The sequence below is a fragment of the Pithys albifrons genome, chromosome 17 (genome assembly GCF_047495875.1).
Source record: "Pithys albifrons albifrons isolate INPA30051 chromosome 17, PitAlb_v1, whole genome shotgun sequence".
Lineage (NCBI taxonomy): Eukaryota > Metazoa > Chordata > Aves > Passeriformes > Thamnophilidae > Pithys > Pithys albifrons.
Window position 1 is genome coordinate 10,422,061 of NC_092474.1, and position 25,788 is coordinate 10,447,848.

Consider the following 25,788-nt stretch of genomic DNA (forward strand, 5'->3'; position numbering starts at 1 on the left):
GACAACAGTCTCTCAAGAGCCAGCGTGAATTTTGCTCCGGGGCCGCTGGCTCTGCGCTCAGCCGTGTCCTACCCTGCCTGCTGGGCTGTGCACCTCGGGCCGCAGGGCCGGCAGCTCCCGGGGAGCGCCTGGAGAGCGCCTTTCCACACGGCGTGCCCGTGAGGGCGGTGTGGGTGTGCCTGTGCCTGTGTCCGTGGCCGTGCCCGCGATGCCCGTGCTGGCAAGACCCATCCTGGCGGCGCCCGCCCACCCTCCGCCCCTCAGCGCTCCCGGCGCCCCCTCAGCCTCGCGCCCCCCCCCCGCCCCGCTGTTGCTATGGCTCGGCGGGAGGCGGCGGCCAATCAGGACGTGGCAGGTTATATCTGTCGCTGTTGCTACCGGGAGAGGACCAATGGCGAGGCAGCAGGGGCGGCGCGCGGGCCAATGGGAGGCGGCGGCGGGCGGCGGGAACGGCCGCGGGCGGAGGGACCGGGCGGTGATGGCGCCGAGCTGTGAGGGCGCCGCGCTCGGACCTCTCGGTGGCTGTGAGCGCCCTGCTAACCGGCCCCGCCACCCGCCCAGGCCCACTGTCCCTAACGCAGCACTCCCGACAACAACAAATGGGCAGCCCGAGTGAGATCCACCGAAATAAAATAGGCATCGGGGGCTCAACGCGCATAAGTGTTCCCAGGACAGCTGGTGCTCCGTTTTAATACATAATTGCCATGTGGCATGTATCACTTCACAGCCTTACCTTGAAAAAACAAACCCTGGAGAAACAGTAATTGGCAATCTTTATTTGCTAACTTTGTAACAAAAGGTAAGGGAGGCAACTCCGTGCAGTATCTCTGCGTTGGTTTGGCAGAGATGGTCCCTTTGCAATACACATTTAAAGAACTCACAGTAACGCTGTGAAAAACATCCAAAAGGGAAAACAGGGAAAATACTCCAAAGACTATCCTATGACTTGCAGAATTAGTTTTAAACCTGCACCAAGGGCTTGCCTTGCTCCTGCTTGGTGTTAAACCCCAAACCCGTGGTGTGCCCTCCCCAGCCCTGCCCCACTTTGTGCCATCAGGGGCCCTGCAGGGCAGGGAACCCTCCAGAAGCTCACCCTGAGGTCCAGCAGGAGTGCAGGGACACTGGGCAGTATTGCACCAGCACTGAGCTGAGATCCTGTTTTCCAGACCTGAGAAAAAGTTATCCAATATCCACTGCAAGGCAATGTAACTTAATTTTACCCCTTTAAAGCACAGGAGTTTAATTTACTCTCATGATGCAGTGAAGGACTCTGATCTGAGCAGTGCTGTGGGTCACCCATGTCAGTGCCACAGAAACAGCGCCTTGGCCATTTTAGCACCCACTCTACAGCTCCAGACCGCTCCGGGAAAAACCCACAGCCCACAATGCACCTTTGGTTTATTCTATTCTTTGCAAATCCTTAATAAAACTGTAACTAAACCAAACTTTGTAACCATTTGAAAACATCCTTGTCCCTCTCTCTATTCATCTCCATATCAAACCCATCATTCTTTTATAGAAACAGAAGAGGAAAAAGCCAGCAGTGCCTCCTGGGGCAGCGCGGCCCGGGGGGTCTCGCAGGCAGGTCACGTCTGCCCACCGGCGGAGAGCTCGAAGAGCAGGCACGCTGCCCAGAACATGTCACTGCTCACTGGGTGACCAGCTGGCTCCTCCAGCACCTGAAAGACACGGGAAGGAGTGAAACCCTCACTACATGTGATTTTTAACCCAGTTGCTTACGGTGGGAGAGGTTCTTTGGGCAGCCAGACAGCAGCAAGAGGTGTGCGATGGGAGGGAATGATGTCTGTGCTGAGGGCTCTGTGCACAGAGGGACAAAGGCCTTGCTCACCTCCAAGCTCAGGCAGAGTGATCTGTCTGTGCAGGACGTGGGTGTAACAGTGATGAGCACAAACTCCAAGATACTCAGAGCAATTCCCTTCCCTTTGCCCAAGGCACTGGCTCCTGTAAAAGCCAGTAACTGACAGAGGGTGAAATAATAATGGCAGTGATCACCTGAACAAGGGAAGGGGAAGAAATGTCTCCAAAATTAATTAAATTTCTGCTTTTGAGCTTTTGTTTTACTCTCATTTTTGTTCTGATGGTATATATAAACTACAAAAAGCAACCTGAGTCATGTGTGGACAAAAGGAAGTGCCCTCGTGCACCCCTGTGGTTCAGCCAGAGAACCAAACATCTGCATATCCCTGCCACAAGCCCAGAGCCCGTTGATTCAGCAAGAAACAAAGTGCCCAAGAAGTCTGTAGAATGCTGTAAAATCATTTACCCATTCAAGCTCTTCCTTTTCCTAGAGCACTCATTAAAATATGCAAAAATTGTTCTTCTGAATTCCTGAACTAAGTAATTATTTCAAAGATTTGAAGATGTCCCCTTTGACATCTGCAGGCACCACTGGGTATCTTGCTCCCCAGCCCAGGTTGCCCTGAGTGTCAGGTTTCTACAGCACTGCAGAATCAGTGCAGGAATGCACAACAGCAAGATGAAAACTACCTACAGAGACTGCATGCTCTGGAAATCTTAGAAAAGGCTCATTCATTATTAACTCCCAAAGCTTTCCTTCTCGTCTGGCTCACATTATGGTTGGTAAAAAGGCCACTTTCCAAGATACAGATCTTTATATTGATGCTTTCAAAGGCTCAGAAGAGGTTCTGTTACTGCCCTCAGAGCTGCAGCCACTTCCCATAATGAGGACAGCAGATATGGGCTCCTGCTTTTCATAATCTCTTTTAAAAAGGTTTTCTCCAGCAGTTTACACTGCAAAGGAAACAGCAATGGATGCTGATTGTTAAACCAACACGTGTGGAGCCAAAAACCAGCTCAACATACAGCTTAGGCAGGGCTTTCTTGTGTCTTATTTCTAGGCAACATTTAATTCAGAGAGGTGACCCCATCCCTCTGAAAGCACCAGATTTCCAACTTCTATTCTCTCCTGCCTTAAAATCCCCCTCAGAAGGCATGCAGATTGCAACCACAGCATGGAAGTAACTTCTGTTATCCTGTCCTATAATCACACTGCCCTGTATACTGCCAGCACCATCTCAGAACAGTGCAAAAGCCCTTTTCCTCAAAATTTAAACAGACTTGGAAATTAAAATTACATGAAACATTCTAAGAGGTCTGAGAGAGTAAAACCCCTCGGAGGGGAGGACCCTCAAGCAAACATCATTCCACAGTGCCAGGGGAGCCCTCCATGACTCAAAATTTAAATGACACTTTGGATCTGTACAGGTTCCTTGGACCACCATTCCAATGACATGTTTAGTGAAATCAGGGTCTGATAAGCAATTCAAGTGGGAAAAAGAAAAACAACAAACCACCTCTCCTTATAGTACCTCTGGATGTTACCCAGGGAATGCCCAGCTTGCTCTGAACTGGATACCAAAAGGTATGCTTAGATCAAACGTGTTTCATATTAAATGTGGTGTGAGATTTCACATCTCTGGTGATAGAGCTGCAGGGGATGGTGTGCACAGGGCTGAGCTCCTTTCTCTGAGCATTAGGTGTGTTCTCCTACCTGGCTTTGTCCCAGGGCTTGGCTTCCTGCCATGCAGGGTGCAGAAACAGGTGGGCACTGAGGCTTGCCAAACACAGTCTGACAGGAACTGCAAAAAAATCATATACAAGTGCATTTGTATTTATGCTCTACTTGCCGCTTACTGTAATGCTTTGCAGCAGGACAAGAGGGGCTTGTTGGGGAGAGTATTCATTTAATAGACTTCTGCTAAGCTGTCTACACATCTGACCCATTTCTCCAAATTGTCATGGCCTGAGAACACAGGTGGGAAGACAGACCTGACTAAGAGCAATCAGAGAATGACATATCAATTTGCAACTTTCCTTCTGCCCCGAGGAGGTATCTTACCAAAATGTCTCTTTCCTGGAACGTACTTTGAAAACAGAGATCTTCACAGTCAAAACAAACATGTGGCTTTAAACACAGCCATAACATTGGCTTTGATGCTACTACAGCTTTCCAAGGCCACCAGTGAAGTCTGGGGACCAGCTGCCCCATCCCCACCCCTGGGGCTCTGCCAGCCTCTCAAGAGATCAGTCTGCGGGCACTGGGTCAAGTAGCAGACAGTGGGTATTCAAAATGGGATGTTCCCTCCCATCACCACCAACTCAAAAGTATTTCCAGTCCAACAACACTGCCCATGCCACCAGCTGGAACAGCCCAAGGTGTGAGTGTCCATACAGGCCCAGATGAGAGGGGCCAACAACAGAGAACAGGAAAGTGATGGAAGCAACAGTACAAGCTGCCTTTCCTCAGATTGCCCCCCAGGCTGCAGCCACCAGGCACTCCTCTGCTGGAGCTGCATTCAGGCACTCACACTTCCTAATGACAAATGGACTCAGCTCCCTCTCCCACTCCCCACCCCCACCAAGGATGTCTCATCCTTTTCACAGCCCACTCACACCGACACACACAGCGCCCTTAGCAACAAGTCCTGCCACTCAATTATGCAACGTGCTCAAAAGTAGCCTCTGTTTGTGGGTTTGGGACTTGCTGCCTGCCAGTCTCAGTGTGCTGTGTTATCCAGAGGAGAGGGCCTAACAGCAGGACGATTCCCAGCACTCCAAGCAGGAATCCCAAAAGCACAGGCAGAAGCTGTGAGGTGCCACGGCCACCCCAGCACTGACATTTTCTGGATCAATATGTGGCTCAGCAATGAAGTGCTTTGCTCCACAGGGCTCAGGGGGCTTTCCTGTTTGAAATGGGAGCAGGAGAGCTCCACTCTGCATGAGCCATTAGCTGGGCTGGGTTCCACCTGTCCTGGCTTGCAGAGTGAAGAGGATGCACCACCACTCTCTGTAAAGGGGAGCATCTGTTTGGTGTCCCACAGGGACTTCCAGTCTGCTAGCTGGATCAAACTCTCCTCTCAGGCAGCAGAAGCAGATGGAGACAGTCAGCTCCCAGCCTGGCTCCCTCTCACACTCCCACCTCACAGCCCTGGAGATCAGAAGACATTTGGATACAGCCCAAGTGCGTAGGACCGGCTGTAAAAAGCCCATGAAAGAAATCACCAGGAATTGTTCTAATAAGCTTTCAGGCCAAGTCCTTTCCAGGTGAGCACCTTTAAAAATGAGACAAGCAGGTTAAGGGTCCTTTGGCTGACTGGATAGCTGACTGCTATCCCTTCACTCAGGAATCAGGGAGCCACAGGTACTGGCAAGGCAGTGAGAGCATAACAAAGTCCAGTCCAGATGGGTGACCTTGGCTAAATAATTTCCTTCTCTGTGCATTACTCTCATCTGCAAAGGTGGGGTAACTTCACTACCCTGTCTTTCCAGGACAGCAACACTCATTTGCCTTTTACTTGAGCTGTTGCTCATGAGTCCCCCAGAGGAATGATGGTCATTGCAACATGACTGCTCAAGAGAACCCTGGTGACACAATACACTGTGATCAGCAGCTCTGTTAGAGGGCTCTGCCTGATAACACAGGTGATCCTCACTAACTGAGCAGTGATGTTATCCAGGATTACCCACACAAGGTCTCCTGGCTCCCTAGAGAGAAACTGCAAAGTGAAGTTGCTGAAATTGCAGCCTGAGCATCACTGACTTCTAAAAAGAATTGATGTTCCACAGCACTCATGGTATTTTGGGGAGTTCAAGGTTCTGGGGGGAGCTGAACTGGGCCACTGAACAGATTTTACAAGTAGTGTTGAAATAACTATACCCTCACCAAAAGGTGCCAATGAAGCAGCAAGTTCTGTTCCTGACAGGAATACGATAAAGGGTGTGTGGATTCCTGGCACAACTGACATACCCAACAACATTCACCATGGATTTCTTCTACTGGCAGTCCATCTTTTAAAAATAAACATGAGCTCACTTCAGAGTCAGAACATGCAATTTTAAATCCAGCCAAAACATTGCCAGCAAACCTTGCTGATCTTTCATGATCTTTAGCCACTGCTTAAAACTGCAAATCCTCAACCACAGACTGAGGTTTACAATGCCCAGACCTGGGTTCTCCCCAGCACTTCAGAGCAGGAGCCTGACATGACTGTGAATGAGGCACTGAGCCAACTGGGAAACAGGGGTAAAAGGCAGAGATGTTTTCAACAGGGAACTGGGGCCAAAACCTCACTGATCTTTATCTCCAGTGAATCACTGCCTTCCCTTGCTGCTTGACAAGCCACAAAGCCTTCTGTGCCTCTGCTTCCTCCTCTGTAAAGTGGGAATAAAGCTCTACCTGCCTTCTTGACATACTGACAATGTAGTGCTGCAGCACAAATGCTGGACAGAGTCAAAGAGAAGGCTTGTGAAATGGGGCTGCTGCTCCTGCTCTGTCTTGCAAATCAGTGAAGTAAGCTCATGATATCTCTTTGGCAGTGTTTATTTTTATGTAATTTGATGCAAGTTGTATAACATATGGAAAATGGCACGAATTTTTGTTGTTTTGCACTCTCTGAATTTATCTTAAGTCCCAGAGAAAATCTGGAGTCTGAAACATTTGTTACAGGTGGAAAACAGAAAGACAGAACAGTGCCTGTCTTTCTGCCTTCCAATTTGGAAAGCTTGCACTATGGAATAATCTTGTCATGGGGTTGTGAAGCTACAAAAACTATTTTAGGATTAAATACAGGCCCTACCAACCCAGCCCACAGAATCAGCTCTCACTGGATCAGTATAGGTTATAATTTTCTGCCTTTAAAAGGTGGGGTTCACGTCTTTTCTGATTAGGCTGGTTCCAAATCTCCTTTGTGCCACACACACATATACACTTACACAACATTTCTAGTGCACAGATATAAATACCTGTGAAACAGGGTGGACACAAGGAGAATCAGGCCCTGGGAGTGAGATGCATCACCACACTCTTTCTGAAAGCCTCTTCAACAGGTTCTCAGGACACGGCTACACCCACAGCATCGTTGTTATGCCTGCCTCTAAGCAGCCCTTTACCTGTGGGGAGCAGGTTCCAGGGTCCCTAGCTGTCCTTCTCTAAGGCTGAAGCTTTCAAGCTCTAAATCTGACTGCTGAGTGATTCTTCCTGGACTGCTTTCAGTACAGCCACCTGGAGGGACCCTGCTCAAGAGAACTCTACCTGCTGAAATAAATGCTTGTATTAAACATAAGTACACAGCCAGATAACATGTCCCCAACCCCTGACCCAGCAATTCCTCCTCTCCTTGCACCATGTTCACCAGAGGCTGGGGGAGTGACAGTCACAGCACTTTCTGTGCTGTACACCTACAGCAAAAGCAGGTGGACATTCCTTACGGATCCTGTCAAGGCTCTTCTGAAGAACAGGGGGAAAAAGAGATGGTGGGAATGCAGAACAAGACTGGACAGGAAGGAGACAAAGAGGAAGAGAGAAAGAACAGCAAGAAGGAGAAAGGAAAGTGAGAATGAGTGCCTGAAGAGGACCATGTCACAGTTAAGAAGTTCACAGCCTCTTCCCAGGCAATCTCCTCTGGATGGCAGGCATTAGAAACTCAGAAGCTTGCAAAGAGACAAGGTGAACAGACAACACCTGGAGGGACTCTGCCAATGGGAAGACCGAAAGGAATCCACCATGCTCTTATGGAAGCAATTACAGTGTAGGCAAAAGAGTAGGTAAGAATGTCTGTTTCAACACCTTAAAGCAACAGATTTTTATGGAAGCAGAACTCCAAAGCACAAAATAAGCCCTGCTCCCATTTGACATGACATTGGAAAGCCACTGAAGTGAGCAAGAGTGTTTACAACAGAAGGAAGAGGAGCTTGGAAACACTTAAAGTCAACAACCTGTGTGCAGTTTTACTAACCTTCCATACCTGGGGTCCACGTGGAGTCAGAGACTCCTCTGGTGCGGCTGGGGGTCTGCCACAGAGCCAGGTGTCCATCCGGGATGGGAGGGGACCAGCAGGAGCACAGGCCCAGGCTGCCCTGCTGGGGACTGGGCTCAGCACTGCTCACTGTTGCTCTGGGCTGCAGCACAGCAAAGCTAAAGCAGGGCCCTGGCTTCCGCACAGCCTCAGAGCAGCAAGGTACAGGTTGTTCAGTGTTGGGAGTGGTGAACAAAGCCGTGCTTGTTCCTGCTTCGTACAGCTCAGTGCTCTCCTCAAAGCTGTCATGATGCACAAAACAAATCAGCCAGACATACTGCTTTGCCAAGAGGGGACCCCCAGCTAAACCTTTGAGTGCTGCCCTACCCAGCTGGGAGATCAACTGCTCTGACTGGGCATGGACCATGTCCATCCATAGTGTCAAGCCTCCTAAGAGATGTCCCCTGGGAACTGACATGAAAGCCAGTTGCATGAAGATGTTTAAAGGTTGCTTTGTCTCTGAACTGTCACTACAAAGACTTTTTCATACATCACCTGGATTGCAGCATCTTTAAATATGATCCTTCAGGAGGCTTATGCAGATCTGCAGCTGACTGCTCCCCTCCTGGCTCACAGGGCACAAGGGTTATCTCCACTTGCTCAGAACCAGTGCCTGCATGAGATCCATTGGAAAGGTGCAGGCCAGACAGGTGAGAGAACACTAATGGTTAATCCAAAAGGCAACAAAACAAGTCTAATTGGCCAAATGCAGCAAGAACTCCCCTGCTCCCTGTGACTGAAGTTAAGATTCTGTGGAGGGGCATGGAAATAGTGGGTTTTCCTGGAGTACTGCCCTGATCCCAGAATCTGAGAGCTAAAACCTGCTGCCTCCCATGCAATTGCTTCCATTGGGTGCCCCTTCTGAGCCAGGCATCTCTTTTCACCTGTCCTTGCATGGGCCTTCTCACTGCCTGCTGCTCAGGCCTGACAGGCTCTGACCAAGGGACTGCACTGAGGCAGAGTCCTCCAGCGTCCACTGGAGCCATCAGCATAGAGATGCTGCTCTCAACAAGCAATTTCTTCCCTTCCTGAGGGAATATAAAATTGATTTTCAGCTTTCTGGACCATATCCTAAGCCCATTAGGAAGAGACAAACCTGCAGGCTGGGGAGTGTAGGATCCTTTATACTGCTCCTCCTTTGTATGGCAAGTCAGAGCCCCCTCAGGCGCAGAGTTGAGGGACTTTTCCATCTGAGGGGCACAGGATTTTCGCCGCCGCCGGTAATTTGCAAACCAATTATAGACCTGAGCTGGCTGCAGGTTCATGTCCCGAGCCAAGCCCTCCTGCAAACCCAGGTGTAGGGAGAGATGAAGGAGAAAGGAATAAGCTGAATAATCAGGCTTTTCACTTCAGTTCCAAAAGCAGTCCAGCAAAGCTTTCAAGCCCAGAGACAGTTATTCCCTAGGTAAGTCTAGGTGGATCCAACTGAGGAGCTCAATTTACACGCTCAGAGTTGACAGAAAACACACATTCCACCCTGCACCCCCAGACAATTTGTTTGCTAAAGGAAACCACAAAGTGCTATTCTACTGCTCACCAAATAATGCCCTCCCCAGAGCAGGCTCACCCCACAAAATGACACCTTCACAGAGGCAACTGCAGAGCCTGAAGCCCTCACCTTCCAAGGCAGTGATCAACAAGGATTACTGAACTAATTCACAAATCACTTCCATTACAAATCTGCCCCTGTCCAAAGAAGGCAGATCCATGCACACATCAACACAGTCTGTTGTATTTTCAAATGCTGTGAATTTCATGTGGTAAGTCAGCACAAAATGTGTTCTGGTGAACAAAGTGCAATTTTCCAAGGCTGTGACTCATTCCAGCCAGAACTATTTATCAGTGTAACAGGGCTCTTCTGAGTGATGGCTGTTTGGCTGCCTAATCTCAATCACCACCAAATTAGAACTGGTAAAAACCCAGAGAGGAATTTATTGCCCCTCAATTTTTTGTCCACAGCAAGAGAAATTATTTAGCATGAACCCAATGATTTTTTTAAAGACACATTTAGGGAAAGATCAAATACAGGGAATCCCAGCCCCACTGAGGGTTCTGAAAACAAGGATTTAGAATCAAAGCAGTTACAGACTCCTGGTCTCTGTGACAAGGGGATTTATTTGTAAGGAGCATATCCCTACCCGCTGTTTCTTGTTTGGGTTTGCTGTCACCTCTGCAGCAAATCTGTGCAGGTGCTGGCGAACTTCTTCTGGATAGTTTCTAGTCTTCAAACCTTCAGGACAAAGGGAAATAGGTGGAGGATTCCTGTGCACAGGAGAAAGCAGGATTAAAAAGGACCCAAAAAGAATCATTCACACTCATGGTAATTTTCTCACACTGCCACAAGTGGTTAAAATGCCGAGAAAAGAATAGCCCCAGGAAGCAGCATCTTGACTTCCAAAACCAGCCCCTGCATCTGTTAACTAGAGCGAGACAGAGGTGCTGGTTCCCCCACCATGCAGTACCTCTTCCTGCAGCGGAATTTCTGCAGTGGTGTCAGAGAATCTTTCTGGTGTTTCTCCATAACCCTCCGGTAGTGAATCTCATGCCAAAGTTGCACCAGTTCTTCCTTCTCTTCTGCCTTGCAATACTAAAACAAAACAGTATCTAAGCAAACCTTTTCCAAGGATTCAGTCAAATTTCCTGTAAGGGAGAAAACCCTCAACAACAGAAACTTACTCAGAGGTTCCTATCGGTTTGACAAAGCTGGTACGTACCTGAGCACAGGGCTCCTGTACCTTCTCTAATGTACTCAGGGAGTCCCCTGCTTAATTCCTTCTTTTCCCCGGTGAAAAGGGCTACATTACCAGATCTAGAAGCCATAATCCCCCATCTTCAGTGGAACCATCCAGCCTTCCTCATATATTCCCACCCTGGCAACCCCTCTAATCTTGTGCTTCCTGAGACTTCCATGTCCTGAGCCCTAAGGCTGTGAAAAATTCCACCAAGCACCACACTAGAGAACAAAAATCCTGCTACAGCCAACCCCATCATCACCTAATTACCTTCTTGCCCTTGGCTTATTAGCCCTGCCTGTAGGAAAGGCTTCATCCTGTGCTTCAGGTCAACCAATGCACACATATCACCTTCCACTGCCTCCTGCCAGCTGGAAACGCTCCACCTGCTGCACTTAGAGTACCTCTGCACTAACAGCTCTAACTCCTATTTTTCTATTGTGGCTTTTTGTTTCCATGAAGAACCAAAGAACACATCCCTACCTCCAGGAGCCTGCAGGCTGTGTCGTGCTGCCCATTATGGATGTGAACGAACACACAAGCCCGGACAATGTGGATGTTAGTGAGAAAATGCATCTTGTGTTTGCAGCCCATCATGGCCCCAACCAGCTTCTCCAGACTAGGGGACGAGCTCTGGAGCTCCTGGCAAAGCTCTCCTGCTAGATCCAGCAGCTTGGTGGGTGGAGGATCCTTGTTTTTACTCCTGTTTAACATGGCCATGAACCGCTTCATCCTCATGTCCCGTTGGAAGCTTTTTCTATGCAATGCACAAAGCTGTGGTTAGATAAAAATTATTATCTTCTATTTTTAGCTTCTATGGTATGCTTTTCTTTTTTTAAGGAAAGAAATTGGCTGAGCTATTGAAAGCAGCCTGAACACCTTAAAATACTTTAAATAAAACTAGGCCTAAAGCAGCCCTGAAAACCTGAAGCCACGCCAGGTTTGCAGTTGAAAAAACTGAGCTCAGAAAGACACATTAGACTTGCTCCAAACTTTAGAGGCTGACTTTAAGCTTTAGATCCACAGCTTAGAGACTAAAACTACCCAAACAGAGCAGGTCGGTGAAATTCAAGTGAAATTCATTAGTTTTTCTCCAAAATGGCATCGGACAAAATGGCAACTGCAGCAGACACAGTTACTGCAAAGTGTAAAACAATCGGCAGGGCTGGTTTTCAGCTCTTTTCCTGGGAAACAGGGGTCGGGGCGGTGCCCTTGGAGACACCTCACCCTTGGGCAGCTCCAGGGGGAAAGCTGGTCAATACCTGCCAAGCAGAGGAGCAGGGACGCCCTGTAGCCCCCTCCCCTTCTGGAGCGGCGAGAGCGCAGCCGAGTGCCCGCCGTGGCCGAACCCGGTCCCCGGCCCCAGTCCCTGCAGCCAGCCCGGACCCGGTCCCTGTCCCCAGTCCCTGCAGCCAGCCCGGACCCGGTCCCTGTCCCCAGTCCTTATTCCCAGTCACTAGAGCCGGCCGGGTCCCGTCCCCTGGTCCCTGTTCCCTACAGCCGGTCGGGTCCCGTCCCCTGGTCCCTGTTCCCTACAGCCGGCCGGGTCCCGTCCCCTGGTCCCTGTTCCCTACAGCCGGTCGCTGTCCCTGGTCCCTGGTCCCTATAGCCGGCCCACTCCCGGTTCCTGTTCCTGGTCCCTATAACCGGTCCCGGTCCTCGCAGCCTCACCCTGCGCGCAGCTTCGTGCTCCCAATTCAGGTGCGGAGCCGCCGCCGGGCGGGGCTCCAAGGTTGCCCCACACTCCATCCCCGCCCCAACAGTCCCTCGACCAAACACCCGCCGCGTGCACAGCGCCTTCCATAGTACAGGGGGGTAGAATGGCTTCTGTAGTAGAGAGCACTTTTTAAGTAGTTTAAAAGTCGTTAATGGGGCTCAGACACGCGCTGATAATTTTAACACACTTTAGGAGCTGAATGAAGAGGCAAGCGGCTCAAACCCACTTCTTGTAGGTGGGTGCTGTCTAAAAACAGATGAATCATCCAGACTCAGTTGGGGGGATAAAAACTGAGGCAGCTGTGGTTTTCCTTGAGTCAGGTCTGAACACCATTGTGAAGGTGTCAGTCCTCCCCTGACTCCAGTTTCTCGAGGACAGATAACAATAGGAACCATTTCACAGCAGGAGCCAACAGCCCCACGCACAGCACGGCTGGGTTGTGAACCCACCCTAAATCTGCACTTAAATAACCAGCTCGTGCCAAGGCGTGGGCCACGTGGGAGCTTTCTGAGCAAAGACAAAGGCTCTGTACTTAAGCGCAGGCACCTTCCCTTTGCTGCATGCAGACACGTCCTAAAAACCTGCTCATAATCTTCAGCAGCATCTCATGTTCAGTGGCCCTTGATTTCCCCTTAGGCTTTGGTGCTGGCCTTGTGGGACAGTAACTGGCTTCTCGCTCCTGCTGTGTGACACTGTTCTCACTCCAGAGCTGGAGACAGATAGTCCTGGATCCCTGAAAGACAAAGCCCCAGCACTGAACTTTGAGCTGGACAGAGGAAGCAGTACTTCCTCTTGGCAGTTGTTCTCTTTTACTCACGGATTTTGTATTGCTGTCTGTGAAGTTACAACAAAACATCAGGTCACTTGATTTTCTCCATTTTTACTTATTTACAAGTATGAAATGTAACAAGCATCTCTCATGTTTTATCTTACATATTCACACAAGCACCTCAGGAGGGGCGGGGCAGGCTGCTGCCAGGCACAGCAGAGGCCAATGGTACCCATCATTTCCTCTGACAGGAAGTCTCTACAATCACACTGCTGAATCCAACCACCCTTGAAAACCCTTTGCACTCTCCCTCCTTTACCTCTGCTCTAACTGAAGTTTTGGCAATCAGGGACTGCAGCTACTTAAAACCAAGCTGAAGTCAGGTGATAGACACCAGCAAGCCAAGAGCTCAGATTTAATTTTTCCAAGCACTTAATCAAATTCTGTTGAATATCAACAGCAATATTGCTCAGGTCCTCTTGGAGCCTCAAGCCAAATCCAACAGAGGCTCTTTTCACTCATCCTTCATTTCTACATCCTTGCCACAAGGTAAAGCTCTAGCTGTCTCCCTAAGAGACTCAATGCACACCCCTCACGGAGCACTGGCATGCATCTTGTCCAGACAGTCAGTCCAGAACAGAACCAGGCGGCTGTCCTTGTTCCAGCAGAAGTCCGTGAAGTCCTTCAGCAGCCGGTCGGCGAACTTCTCGTCGCCGGTGGCGCTGGAGCGCCAGGTTTTGGTGAGCATGGTGTTGTAGGCCCAGTTGTAGCCGATGCGCTCCTCACAGAACATGTTCTGGTTGGTGGAGCTGGTGGAGTTGCGCCGGCGCCGCTGCTGCCCACAGGAGAACTTGCGCTTGGAGTACGGCAGCTGCAGGAACACCGTCCCTGGGGGAGACACAGCGGCCTTCAGCTGAGCCAGACCCCAGTCCCTGCAACTGGGGGCTGACTCATGAAACTCTGCAAAGGAAACTGGCCTGAGTTTGATCGGATTGCCTGTTAGCAGGAGAAAATGGGATGCCATTTTCCTCCTTGGCTTTTACGTGCTGCTGCTTCTTGCATGTTACAACACTGGGAGAGAGCACTCTCAGCCTGCCCTTCTCCTGCAAGCAGGGAGTGAAGCAAAGCTGTGGGCTCTGATCCATCTTTCTAACTTCCCATCAACTTCCATTCCCCTCTGCACTTTTCCAAGAGCCCTCTTCCTGTCATTGCTTTCATGTCTCAGCACCCTGGGAACACTCTGAATCCACTTTACTGCAACATGCCATGCATGGAGCTTAGTTAGAAGTGCTGATAGACCATCAACATTTATGAAGAGTAATAATGAAAGCAATTGGATCCTAAATGCTTTATCAGTGTGTTTGGGAAGAGATGTATCTACAACTGACCCTAAGCACTAGAACAGAGCATTGACTTGGCCCAACACCTTTCCCTCCTTCTAGCCTCTGGGTACATATTTAATTACATTGACCTTGGAATAAGCTATGATTTTTTATATGTATTTCCCTATCTCCTGGAAAGAAAAGTTTTAGAGACATCATAAAGCAAGGTTTCAAACCAACACCATGGACTAGCAGCAACACTTTGGGCTTCTCATACTGCCCCTCCAGTTTTCTGGTTTGTGTTGGCTGACACATCTACATGTCATCTGGCTTGAGACATAACAGCACCAACATCCCTGACACAAAACACAAACTACACATAAAATGGTTCTTTTGTTTGTAAAAACCTCCTCCTTGCTCCAGTGTCTCCCAAATATTTCTCACCTGTGACATGGATATACTGGGGCTTGTTCTCTGCTGGGAAGTTGAATGCAGAGGCTGAGTATTTATCTTGCACAAATCCAAATCTGAAGAAACAGAGACCACAGGAATAAAAAAAAAAAGATAAAAAGAGCCGCTCCAGGGCATCAAGGAAAATCCTTCCACTATGACAAAGGCTCCCTCTTCTTATGGCCCAAAGGCAAGAGAAAAAGGGATGAAGAGAGCTGAGCTTCTCCAATGTCCTCTGCCCCTGCTGGGCACAGTGAGAGCCTGTAACCCCTCACTGCTGCCTGCCCCTGCTCCTGCAGGACACGGGAGCAGCAGCAGCTCCGAGCAGCTGCCAACAAAACAGGGCAGCTGCACAAGAGGAAGGGAAGAGCCACTGAAGACACACATTCCTTGGGCATGTTTCAAGCTGCAACACTAATTTTTTCATGCTGGGCAATGTTCTACGCAGAATTCAAGCAGCTCACCTGACAGTTTTCTGCTGTTTGTAGGACGTTTGTCCCTCTCCTGCTTCCTGAACTAATGAGAGCTGATTTCCAAGCTAAAGTCCATTACAGAAACAAGTTTCTCTGTCATGAAAAACACCTTGGCAGCCACACCATGAAACGAACTGACAGCTCAGTCACACAAAGGTTAGATAGTATTCAGAGTTTCCAACAATTCCTTCTTAAGCTGGGCCCAACCTCCTAAGTACAGCTCCATCCCAGTCTCCTGCCTATTGTCAAGCATTGGTTTAAGACAGTGTTAAGTCCACCTGAAGGAAATAACTGTCCCTTGTAAGGAAGAATCAATTTACAGTCTATCTGCTTCTAACCTGGAATAACAGGGCAGCTTCCAAAGGCAATGCCCTCCCTGGGAGGAGGTTTCCTAATGGGTGACAGGCTGAAACCTGATGTACCTGCCCCTTGCACCCCCACAATCAGCCCCAGGCACAGCGGCTGTATTTTAGTCTGACAATCTGTGACCAGACTTCAGGGAGGCAGAGAACAAAGAACTCGGGAGTGTGACTGTCCAGCACAGATCTTGGTTTCACATCACGCAGGGAGATACAAGGTACATACCTGTGTGCTATTGCCTCCTGGAGCAAGTGCATACGGTCCCAGTATGTTTCTGGTTCGAAGCCTGAAACACATAAAAGGGTAACAGTTACCCAGAAAAGCTACTTTATTTCCTTCTCTGTCAAGACTTCAGTGTTCTCAGACCTCTGTGCGCTGTTTCCTCCCACAGCCATTTCTTTTAGTCGCAATTTTTTCTGTCAGCTGTCCCTTGAATGCCATCTTAGTAGAGATGTGCCTTGTACACTCAGCCCTGAATTCGTATTTTTGTCTCTTGAGACGAAGGAGAGGAACATAAAGGTGTGTGTGGGAGGGGGCAAGGAAGGACTGAAATACCTTCCCCACAGTGGGGCTGTGGTGATCTCACAGCATATGGATCTGTCATATTTGTTTTACCTTTACACCTGGACACTGGGCCAAGGGTTAATGAAAATATCATATTTACTATTTTAAAATAGAGCCTTTTGCTAATTGTCCCTTCTTGTGATGCAGTTTTGACCCTCTCTGGATGGAGACAAGAGTTCTCTGGTCTCTGAGCTTCCACCTGAGACTGAGCACAACACTGTCCCTGGGAAGGGCGAGGTCACACTGCAGAAAAGGAGATTGCAGCTCCTAGCGCTTAATCTCATGTGCAAACACTCTAACCATGAATGTAACCATGGCAACAACAAAAAAAGGATGGCAGTGGTGAAAGCCTAATCTCACTGAGGGGGAGAATAAACAAACACAGGATGCAAATGCAGAGCAGCTGTGGGTCTACCAGCAAAACAGACTCTTAGAGCCTGTAAGGCAGAACAGCTACTTGCTGTGGGCTCTGTAAGGGTGTGAAATGTTAAAGGTCACTGAGGAGACCACTCTTCTTGTGTGTTGGTGTTTCTTGCTGCCCACCTCACCCCACTGCACGCTGACTGTCCTGCCAGCAGAGCCTCCTTCAGCAGCACCTTCCTCAGGGGCTGCTCAGCTGCAAAAGCAGGTCCCTCAGCCACCTGAAGCATGGCTGGTAAAGGAGGTTCTGTGTCAGCCACATGCCAGCACGACCTGTTTGCAGGAAGTGTCCCCAGGGGTCAAACAAGGAGCAGCTCCTACCATCAAAGAGATGCTCACTGCCCTCCTTCAGCAGGCAGCTCACATTGAGGGGGATGAACAGCTGAGCCCGCAGGGGGTCTCCATACAGGTAACTGGGCAGAGCAAAGGGGCCCTCCAGGACTGGGACGAGCAAGAACCCACAGGAGGTGGCTTTCCGGTGCCAGCCCTGAACCTGAGAAAGAATTCAAACAATGAATCATGCAACATATGTCAGCTGGGGAAGGGCACTTCTGTGCATGAGAGAGCTCCTTCCCCAGGAATAGCTCAGCCATGCTCAGCTCCCCACAGCTCTGCATGGCAAGCACACAGACGTCCTTGCAAGCGAAGCAGTGCAAGTACAAGGCATCAGGCTTTCCTTTTTCTGAAGTGCCACATCAATCAGAAAGCACTTTAAAATAGGACATTTTTCAGGAACTGATTCAGCCTACTTATCACCAGTGGCTAAACACTACTGCTTTACTGGAACAGTGCAATTGATTTTAAATAAAAGCAAAACCAATTACCCAGTGCTGTCTGGCTGGGTGGGGTAAAACCTGGTGTTAAATAATTGAAGTTTTACAGAAGCTACAAAAGGGAAAACATAAGTCTAAAAATTAAGAAGTGACACAAACCACTTATGTTTTCAGTTCAAACAACGTGTTTTCAGCAAGTTAAAATAAAATAAAAAAAGCTAAAAAGCATTGCTGAACAGGAACAGCTTGGAAAAGCCCTGTTATGAAGCCAATTCCACTGAGATTTAGAGCTCTAAGGTTTGGAGATACAAGGAATGCAATGTGATACAGATTCTTTTCCAAAGACTCAACTCAGGGCTTAAAATGTGCCTAAGGGGGACTGAAATTTATCACCTTGACCTGTGCTGATCTCTGCATACTGTGCATGAAACCCACTGACAGCAGAACACCCCCCTGCAGACAGAAGGATACAGAGGGTGTGAGAAACACTGACCAGAGGCAGCAATGCCTACAGCCACCAGGAAAATGACTTATGGAAATGAAGGCAACCCCAGCCCACTGCCTCTCCTAACAGTCCCCATGACTGCCCCCAGTTGTTTAAGGGATCCAGAGGCCAGCCAGGCATTTCTGTGGCCATCCAGATCACAGGGACTCTCACCATCTCAAACAGCACAGCTGCAGTCACTGCCATCCAGTGCAGCTTGATCTCAAAGGCAGCATTGAGGGAGAAATTGCCATGGTAATAACAACTGCACCACTCCAGCCGGTCCGTGCGGTTGTTCACGTCCACGTCCAGCGTCACCGTCCGCTGCTCGGGCACCGTGGCCGCTGCTCAGCCAGGGAACAGGGGCACGGAAAGGAGGCATCAGAGATGGGGTGGGAGGCAGGGCAAAGAGAACAGAAGGACCAAGATAAGCTGTTTGTAATTAATTTGTCCTCCCCTTCCTCCCCAGATATTTTTGGGCTGGCAGAATAGTCCCAGAAGGCCACTCATCCAGATCACAAAGGACAAAAAACCTGAAGTATTTCTCTGATCAGGGGTATGTGCTACAGAACCACCTCCCCAAGCAGTCAAAAGACATTTCAGCTGCAACAAAAAGAGAGAACCAAGAGTCCAGCAGCTAATTATGGCACCAGCTGTCTGTTGATTAAGTATGGCTAGACAACATCTATGGTTTTTCATACCCATAACATTCCAAATATTTCTATATGCCCACACCAGAAATCTCAGCAGGGTGCTGTTACACAGGGCAGGAGCATTCCAGGACTTTCCACAGCTAAAGGAGATTAGAAGTTAAACTCCTTGTTTCTTTAACCCCATATCAATATCCCACATTACCACAGCGCTAAAACTGCACATCCAACACTTCTTGTAAAAGCAGGAAAAGTCAGCCAAGACATGCAGCAGCATTCCCAGCACTGCAATACCTCCTAGTGCTCTGCAGCAAGGGCTGGGAGAGTGCCCAGGGTCTGGCTCCCTTTGTGCCCTACACCCCAGCACTACGGGCAAGGAAACCTCGGGTGTCAGGAGAGGGAGGAAGAGAAGCACAGCAAGTGGACACGACCTGGCTGGTGTCACACAGCAAGGCCAGGGACAGAACCCAGATCTCCTGACCTGGAGACTAAAGTGCTGCCATGAAACACGTTGTCACTTTCAACTTTCCTTTAGGCAAATATGTGATTTGAAATTTCTGTAGTGTTAAAAATTTACACAAAACAATGGGGTCCAAGGTTACCGTGGAAAAACACTTGCCCTTTTTATTATTGCATGCGTGGGGCATGGATGTTGTTATTTCTTGCTTAAGCAGAAGATGTGCACCCTTTTATAGGGGCAGCTTTTAAAATCATCTCATAAATTAATGGTTTAATGGTGATTAAAAAAAATGGAAGTTCTTCCTCAAGGTAGATGGAAAGTTCCCACCTCCACTTCTACTGCATGTTAGCTGGAGACAGCCTTCAAGGTTCTAAGGAAATCCTTTACATTGCTATTGCTGCAGCTTAAACAGGAGGGAAAGAGAAAAAACACAATAAAAATGAAAGAACGTCACCCAGTTTTGTTTCATAAATAAGACCCATTTTTGTCTTTGGAAATCATCTGCAACTTCTGAGTCAGTCTGGTGTTGTCAGACAGACCAACACCTTGAATTTCTTTTTCTAGCTCCTTTTCAGTGGGACTTCACTGTGAGTGCAATGTTTGTGGTCAGAAGGTTATGGTGCCAATTTGGTAACAGAGTGTGTTGGAAACATCATCCCAAAAGCTGTGAAGCCAAAGCAGCTCAGCCAGGCAGGTGCTGGGCATCAGCCAAGAGGTCAGTGCTAACACCACAGCCCAGTGTGCCACACTAGCACACAGTGAAGAATGAGCTCCCTGCTCCCTTAGGCTGTTCCTTCTCCAGAGAGTGCAGACTCCCCTTAGGGCTGGAGCTTCTCTCACCACCTTGTCTGCAGCCAGAATTCACAGGCAAAGCAAGAGGAACACAGTCCAACCAGGTGAGCTAATCCAAAATACTGATGTGAAATATCCACGTGTCTGAATCCAGAAGCTTCAGATTAAAACCAACTTATTTTAAGAGAACGAACCTTGGCTTCTGTAGATCAGACTTGAAGAGGACTCACCTGCTTCCCAATTGCCTTGTGCTATTGGGTACTTAACTAATGATTTATTAAGCAAATCGGAGAGGAGCAGGCAGGTTATTCTCCAGTCACAGACTCCGCTACACACATGGCTACAACTGCTAGTGCATGCACTGCTACAAATCAAAAGGGACAAGATTAGGTGGCCACAGGTCAGACTTCCACTGGGAAGGGAAAGGGGACAGTCACTGGGCCAGTGATTGGGGAATTGGGAGGGATAAAGATTTGAGAGATACGTGGAGCTTGTTCCAGAGCTCCCAATGCTTGCATGCAATTAATGTCACAGCCTGACATTCAGGGAAGGTGGGGAGGGGAAGAATTAAAAACCACAACCAAATCAAGACCAAGAGAGGAACAAATGAAGTCACGTGGACCAGGGGTCATCTGGGTTTAGTAAAGCTCCTTGCCTCAGATGAACTGGTGAAGGTTTTTTTTGGAATACTGTTTAGAAGAGGGACAGCACAGAAATATCATTTAAACCAGTTCAGTTTTAAGAAAAAACTTCCACACTGCATTTTTCTACAGGAAACTGTAATTCCTGGAATAACCAGACTGCATGTGAACAATCTGAAGATGTTTGTCATTCCTTGAAGGACTGCAAATTAGTGAAAGAGCAGAATGGACGTAATTCCAACTGCAAAGAAAAAGGAGACCTACACAGGTGTGTAACAGGTGACATGCTGCAGGAACACACACTTTTCCTGGCTGGTGTTAAAGGAAAGGTGGGAGGGCACTGAGGCACCTTCTTCCTCTGCTCCTTTGGTGAGTCTCAGCCTTCTCACCTCACAGAGGAGGACAGACATAGGAAAGTGAAGTGGTTTTCTTGGGCTAAACAGTCAGTAAGAGATCAAACTACGAGCAGGATCTGGCCCAGGTGCCTCCAGCCTCCACAATATTTCATGCCAGCCTACATTCAGGCCTCAGCTCTGGCCACAGAGCTAATGAGGTTGGATCCCAGCCAAGGCAACAGATTTATCGTGTGACAGGGAAAATATCCTGCATATGTTGGCTTCAGGGAATTAACCATTAGTTCAGATTTCCTTTCCTTAATGCTTTCCCATTTCTGATGCTGTTCCTCTTCAAACAAGGCTTTCAGAAATACACAAGGATTACTGTGACTTCAGGTTTAAGAGATACACCAGCAGGAAGGCACTTCTCTTCAGAAGGTCAAACATACCCAACAGGAGAACAGCAGAATTTTCCTTTTATCCTTAATTGCTAGGCTTTTAACAGATGCATCTAAATAAACCTGAAGTTGCAGTTCCAGAGCAATGATTTTTCTCTCAATTTTAAACAGGGAAAGAGGAACAAAAGCAAGTGACTCAGGCTGGCCTGGAAATGCAACAAAAAGCTGACAAAGCAACACGGTCAGTCATGCAGCCAGTGTGTTTCACAGGCTGGTGGAGGCAGCCAGTGTTATTCTCCACACATTATAGGACATTAGATACTAATAATGGTATCTTGCCCAGCAGCAAGATCTTCCTGCTGCTTCCATACCACAGGGATCATTTGTAGCTGGGCTTTGCAGGCTTGTTAATGCAAGGAACCTGGCTCTGGTTCAGATTAGCTAAGAAGCCTCCAACACACCACGGAAAACTTCTAACACATCTGGATCTCACTCTGGCTTTTGCCACCAGGAAGCAATTAGACATCTAATTTTAAGAACAGTTTTGTTGCTCTGCTGTTCTCACAAGTTATCCCTCCATGCTCATTACAGGTTGTGAATCTCTCTGGATCTGCATAGAGACAAAGCATTTTCCTTTCTGAGTTCCAGAGGTTCAGGAACAAGGAATACTTTAAGAGATAGCTTTTATTGTACCCCAGTCCTGAGGGGTAAAAACTGCCTGCTCAGCCAGTGAAACACACCCCCAGCATATGGGCACAAGTCCACGTGCGACACACATGTAAGGCCAGCATGAAATTTGCAGCTTTATGGCTGGTCCACGTGAGATCATCCCCTTGGCTGGCTGCTCTTCCCCTTTCAAACATCCCCCTGAACTTCCCCAGCTGTCACCTGTGCTGTGCATCTACCTAAGAGTGCAGCTGCCTGGCTCCGTCCTCCGAAACTGCGGCTAAAGGAGCTGTGCCTACTTGCATAGGAGGCGGGGCGGCTGGGCAGCCAGGGCAGCAGGAACGCCGGCAGCTCCGAGTGCAGCAGCTCTTCCGCCACAAACGCCACCTCGAACCACTTCCTCTGGAAGGCGGAGAAGTCGTCCATGGCAGTGGTGTGCCACATGGCAGGCTGCTGCATCCCCACTGCACAGGGCAAGGACAACGGCAGTTAGGTTAGCTCAGCACACACAGAGACAGGGGTCTCTCAATGAAAAGAAGCAGGAAAAAGGATTACTGTATGTTTTCTGCAAATTTTTTTTCTTTTAAACCAAACAGGGTATATTTCTCAGACACTCTAGATCAGTGTTTTCAGTTGCTCCAAAAACACATTCCGGCTGCAGCACCCATAGTATAGTATGGCCAGACTTCATGAATGAAGATTTGGGAAGGGCTCTCTCCACGTGGGTGTGCCCTTCCAGCCTGCACAGTGGATTTTTAGATGAGGTACAGCGTGCACAGAACTGGCCCCGCAGCACCCATAAGAATTGAGCAAAGCTACTGATTATGCAAAGGGATGGTGAGCAAAGTCCTGTAGCAACAGTGCTGACCTCGGTCTGGTTCTTTGTCCACAACAATCTTGTAAAAGTAAAAGCCATAAATAAAGGTCCGTAAGGCTTCTCCAGATGCATGGACAATAAGCTGCTCTTCCAGCATTTTCTGAACAAAAAGAGAGAGAACAGAGCAAACAGAAAAAAGAAGTTACTCTTCTAGTTACATAAAAAGATTGCAGGAGAACATTAGGAAAAATTTTCTTTCTCTTAACATCTTTTTGTCCAGGTATGTGCCTAATGAGAATACCAGCCAAGTTAGCTCTTGATATTCAGTAAATGTAGCAGCAATTCCTTATCTCCCTCAGTTTGACCTTTCCATAGATGTCTGCCTTCTTTCCCTTACCCTGCTCTGGTATTATAGATGGATTTGTAGAAAGTTAAGAGGTTGGAAACATTCTAAGTTCCTGTTAATTGACATGGGATCTCAGCAGAGGAATGAACTCCAAAACATTTCCAACCTTCTGTCCCTGACATAGTTCAATACAGAAAAATCTCTTGATGAACACAAGCAATGATCCTGCATAAAGGGTGTCCTCTTCAGCATCCATAACGGAGACCTCATGTCCTGGTTTTATTAAAAGTTCATTACTTAATGATCAGAAGGAAAACCAAACCAAAATCGTGCTGTAGTGCCCCACAATTCCAACACAATGCTAAGCACAAGCTAATTGGAAGTTATGCACAGAAGTGGAAAAAATTCTTTGTATTACTACTGAAGAATATGCTGCTGTTTAGTGATAGGGAATCCAAAAAAGGTCATAATTACTTCATATTCTGTTGACCAGTTTTCAATACCTATCAATAAGAGGACTTTATTAAGCAACAGAAATTATTGCTATGCTTTGCTCTACAAATTCTGCTTCTGTCACGGTGAGGTATTGCTGGCCCCCCACATGCCCCTGGAGGGTTCCCTTACCTGCATTATGTCAATGGCCATAGCCTGGGTTTGCACTCCCTCCACGTTATTGACCAGCCAGTGCACGACCTCTGCACTGATGAAACAGTACGGGGAGAGGCCCTTGTGCTCCGAGAGCAGCTGGATCCCTGTGCTGGATCACAGAAGGGTTAACAGAGTGACTGAGAGCTCTTTGAGGTCACAAAGACAAAAATCACTGCTGGGGGAAAAAAAAAAGGGTGGGGGATAAAATACAGGACAAGAAATGCACAATGCCCCCACAGAGTGAAGTATCTTTGGCTTCTGGTAACAAGATGAAGAGCTGACACTGACAGCACTTTAGAGACTTATTGAGAGTTCTTGCTTTGACAAGATTCTGGGATTCTAATAACTGAAGTCTCTGTGGCAACACTCATACCTCAGTTTCTATAAAATTCCTTATTAGGGAGACTGGAACTGAATAACAAAAGGAAGATTAAAACACTTCCCCAGCTGCCATGGGGCTCTCCTTGGAGTGACTCTGTGCCTCGTCCTCTTACAAAACAGCTCACCAGATGTCAAGCATATTTACATTAAAACTTACGTGGGGTGTTTCATGGCTTCGAGAATCTCTACCAAAGTGGAGGAGGAAGTCAGAGCGCTTGTGGAACACTGCTGAGAGCTGGGCAGTAAAAACAGAAGCATGTTCAAAAATCAGGGAAGGTGCCAGATTTGTTCAAATATGTACCTTTAAGAAAAAAGCTCTCTTCTCAACAATGACTGTCATCTTTATTTCCTTTTCCATCTCAAGAAGGGCAGCTAAAAGCATCAGACCTGTATGTTCCCCCTGAGGCCACAAGGACATTGCTACATGGACCCAGTGCACATGTATCACATACAGCTGTACTCAGGAGCAATTGAGAACAAACATTTTGAAGCTGACTTTTTTTTTAACTGTAATATACAACCACAGGAAACAGGTGCTAATAAAAGTTTATTTTAATGTTGCTTCCTCCTCAGTGTCTCACTTCCAGGTTAGAACCTCTTGGATCTCATCAGCCTACTCAATCCAATTTGACCTGCAGGGCCCCCCCTTGCCAAGACAGACAGAAGATGTCAATTCAAAGCCTGGTTTTCTGCTAACAGATTTCAGAAATGGAATTTTTTCATTTCTTGAAGAATGAAGCTCTTCTTGTGGGTGGAGAAATCAGGCCTTGTGTTCATTTAATTCTGAAAAACTGGGTTGCAAGGCTTATTTTACTACCACTCTCTGTGCACGTGGAAATGCTGCAGTAAGGTCTTGTGACAAGAGCCTGCCAGCACTGACAGACACAGCACAGCTCGTTCTCAGGTCCCTGTTCCAGAGCCCATTCCCTGCCACCACACAGGGGACTGTAACTGAACAGCACCAGCACTGCTGTGTTCCCCTACCTGCCCTCTGCAGCTCCAGCTGTGCTGTATCCTGGCTCTGGAGCAGCCTGGGCACCTCCCAAGGCCTGGGTGCTGCCCCTGTCAGGCACCTGCCCTGTGGTCATCAACGTGCTGCCCTCCGAGGCTGCAGGGACTGACTGATCTATGGAGACCTGTGAGGAGTAAACACAGCAGCATCTTCATGAAACTCATGATGTAATCCTTTTTCATTTTCTCCCCTTCCCACATCATCTGTACCTCAGCTCCAGTTAGTTAACAACAGGCAATACTGTAAGGAAGCACAAGCATATGCAGAAGAAATAAATACAGTCACGTTTTTGTCATCACTACAGAGCTCCTGATAAACAAGAAATTCAGATCCCAAGAAAGATAAGGATCGCCAACCCACCAACAACTGTGCTGAGAGAACCACTGGCAAACCAACACCACCAGTCCCAACCTGACATTTTCAACAGTGAATAACTGTGATTATAAGCAGACAATGCACAGAACAGGGCACTTAATCACTATGGGAAAGTAGTAAGCATTTAGAAAAAACAATTTCAACTCTAACTCTCAAAAATATGCAAATGTATCACACAGAATTCAAGTTTCATAATGCACAAGAAAACCAGCTCATCTCCTCCCCTCTCAGGGCAGTGTGAGCAGGCTGGTTGGCACCCACCCACACCTCTGTCGCCAAGACAACAGGAACACTTTCCTCCCGCAGGAACACTCACACTATTCCAATGGTAGACTGAATAGTTCACCAAATTAACATAAAATCATTTC

The 25,788-nt window shown here is 48.1% G+C and overlaps 2 protein-coding genes across 7 annotated transcripts in view; both read right to left on the bottom strand.

Moving 5' to 3' along the window:
• Positions 1–756: 756 nt before the first annotated feature.
• ANHX (anomalous homeobox) lies at positions 757–12,942 on the bottom strand. Its single transcript, XM_071572067.1, has 9 exons — positions 12,831–12,942; positions 11,051–11,324; positions 10,298–10,422; positions 9,974–10,097; positions 8,932–9,118; positions 8,331–8,463; positions 7,776–8,077; positions 3,533–3,620; positions 757–1,679 (listed from the first exon to the last, which is right to left on the bottom strand). Exons 2-9 carry the CDS (start codon positions 11,303–11,305, stop codon positions 1,649–1,651), a joined length of 1,245 nt encoding a protein of 414 aa, XP_071428168.1. The 5' UTR covers positions 11,306–11,324; positions 12,831–12,942; the 3' UTR covers positions 757–1,648.
• A 182-nt stretch (positions 12,943–13,124) lies between these two features.
• The window catches only part of DEPDC5 (DEP domain containing 5, GATOR1 subcomplex subunit), a 41,769-nt gene continuing 29,105 nt past the window's right edge, over positions 13,125–25,788 (bottom strand). For 4 of the 6 annotated variants that reach the window (XM_071572420.1, XM_071572422.1, XM_071572418.1 and 1 more), the window contains 10 exons: positions 25,018–25,169; positions 24,191–24,268; positions 23,629–23,761; positions 22,710–22,818; positions 22,081–22,305; positions 18,074–18,243; positions 16,964–17,135; positions 15,884–15,944; positions 14,820–14,902; positions 13,125–13,941 (listed from right to left, as the gene is read on the bottom strand). In XM_071572420.1, coding sequence (XP_071428521.1) covers positions 13,646–13,941; positions 14,820–14,902; positions 15,884–15,944; positions 16,964–17,135; positions 18,074–18,243; positions 22,081–22,305; positions 22,710–22,818; positions 23,629–23,761; positions 24,191–24,268; positions 25,018–25,169 — 1,479 coding nt within the window. In that variant the 3' untranslated portion in view covers positions 13,125–13,645. The remainder of the gene's footprint in view (positions 13,942–14,819; positions 14,903–15,883; positions 15,945–16,963; positions 17,136–18,073; positions 18,244–22,080; positions 22,306–22,709; positions 22,819–23,628; positions 23,762–24,190; positions 24,269–25,017; positions 25,170–25,788) is intronic. The other 2 variants (XM_071572421.1, XM_071572423.1) reach the window with 2 other exon arrangements.

Excerpts from the sequence above, each read along its gene's own strand:
- ANHX (XM_071572067.1), bottom strand. The coding sequence starts at position 11,305 with ATGAGGATGAAGCGGTTCATGGCCATGTTAAACAGGAGTAAAAACAAG. Across the intron at positions 8,464-8,931 it reads CTACACTCCCCAGCCTGCAG|ATGGATCTCATGCAGGCACT; the intron begins GTTTGTCTCTTC and ends TGCACCTTTCCA. Across the intron at positions 1,680-3,532 it reads AAGCCCTGGGACAAAGCCAG|GTGCTGGAGGAGCCAGCTGG; the intron begins GTAGGAGAACAC and ends CGTGTCTTTCAG.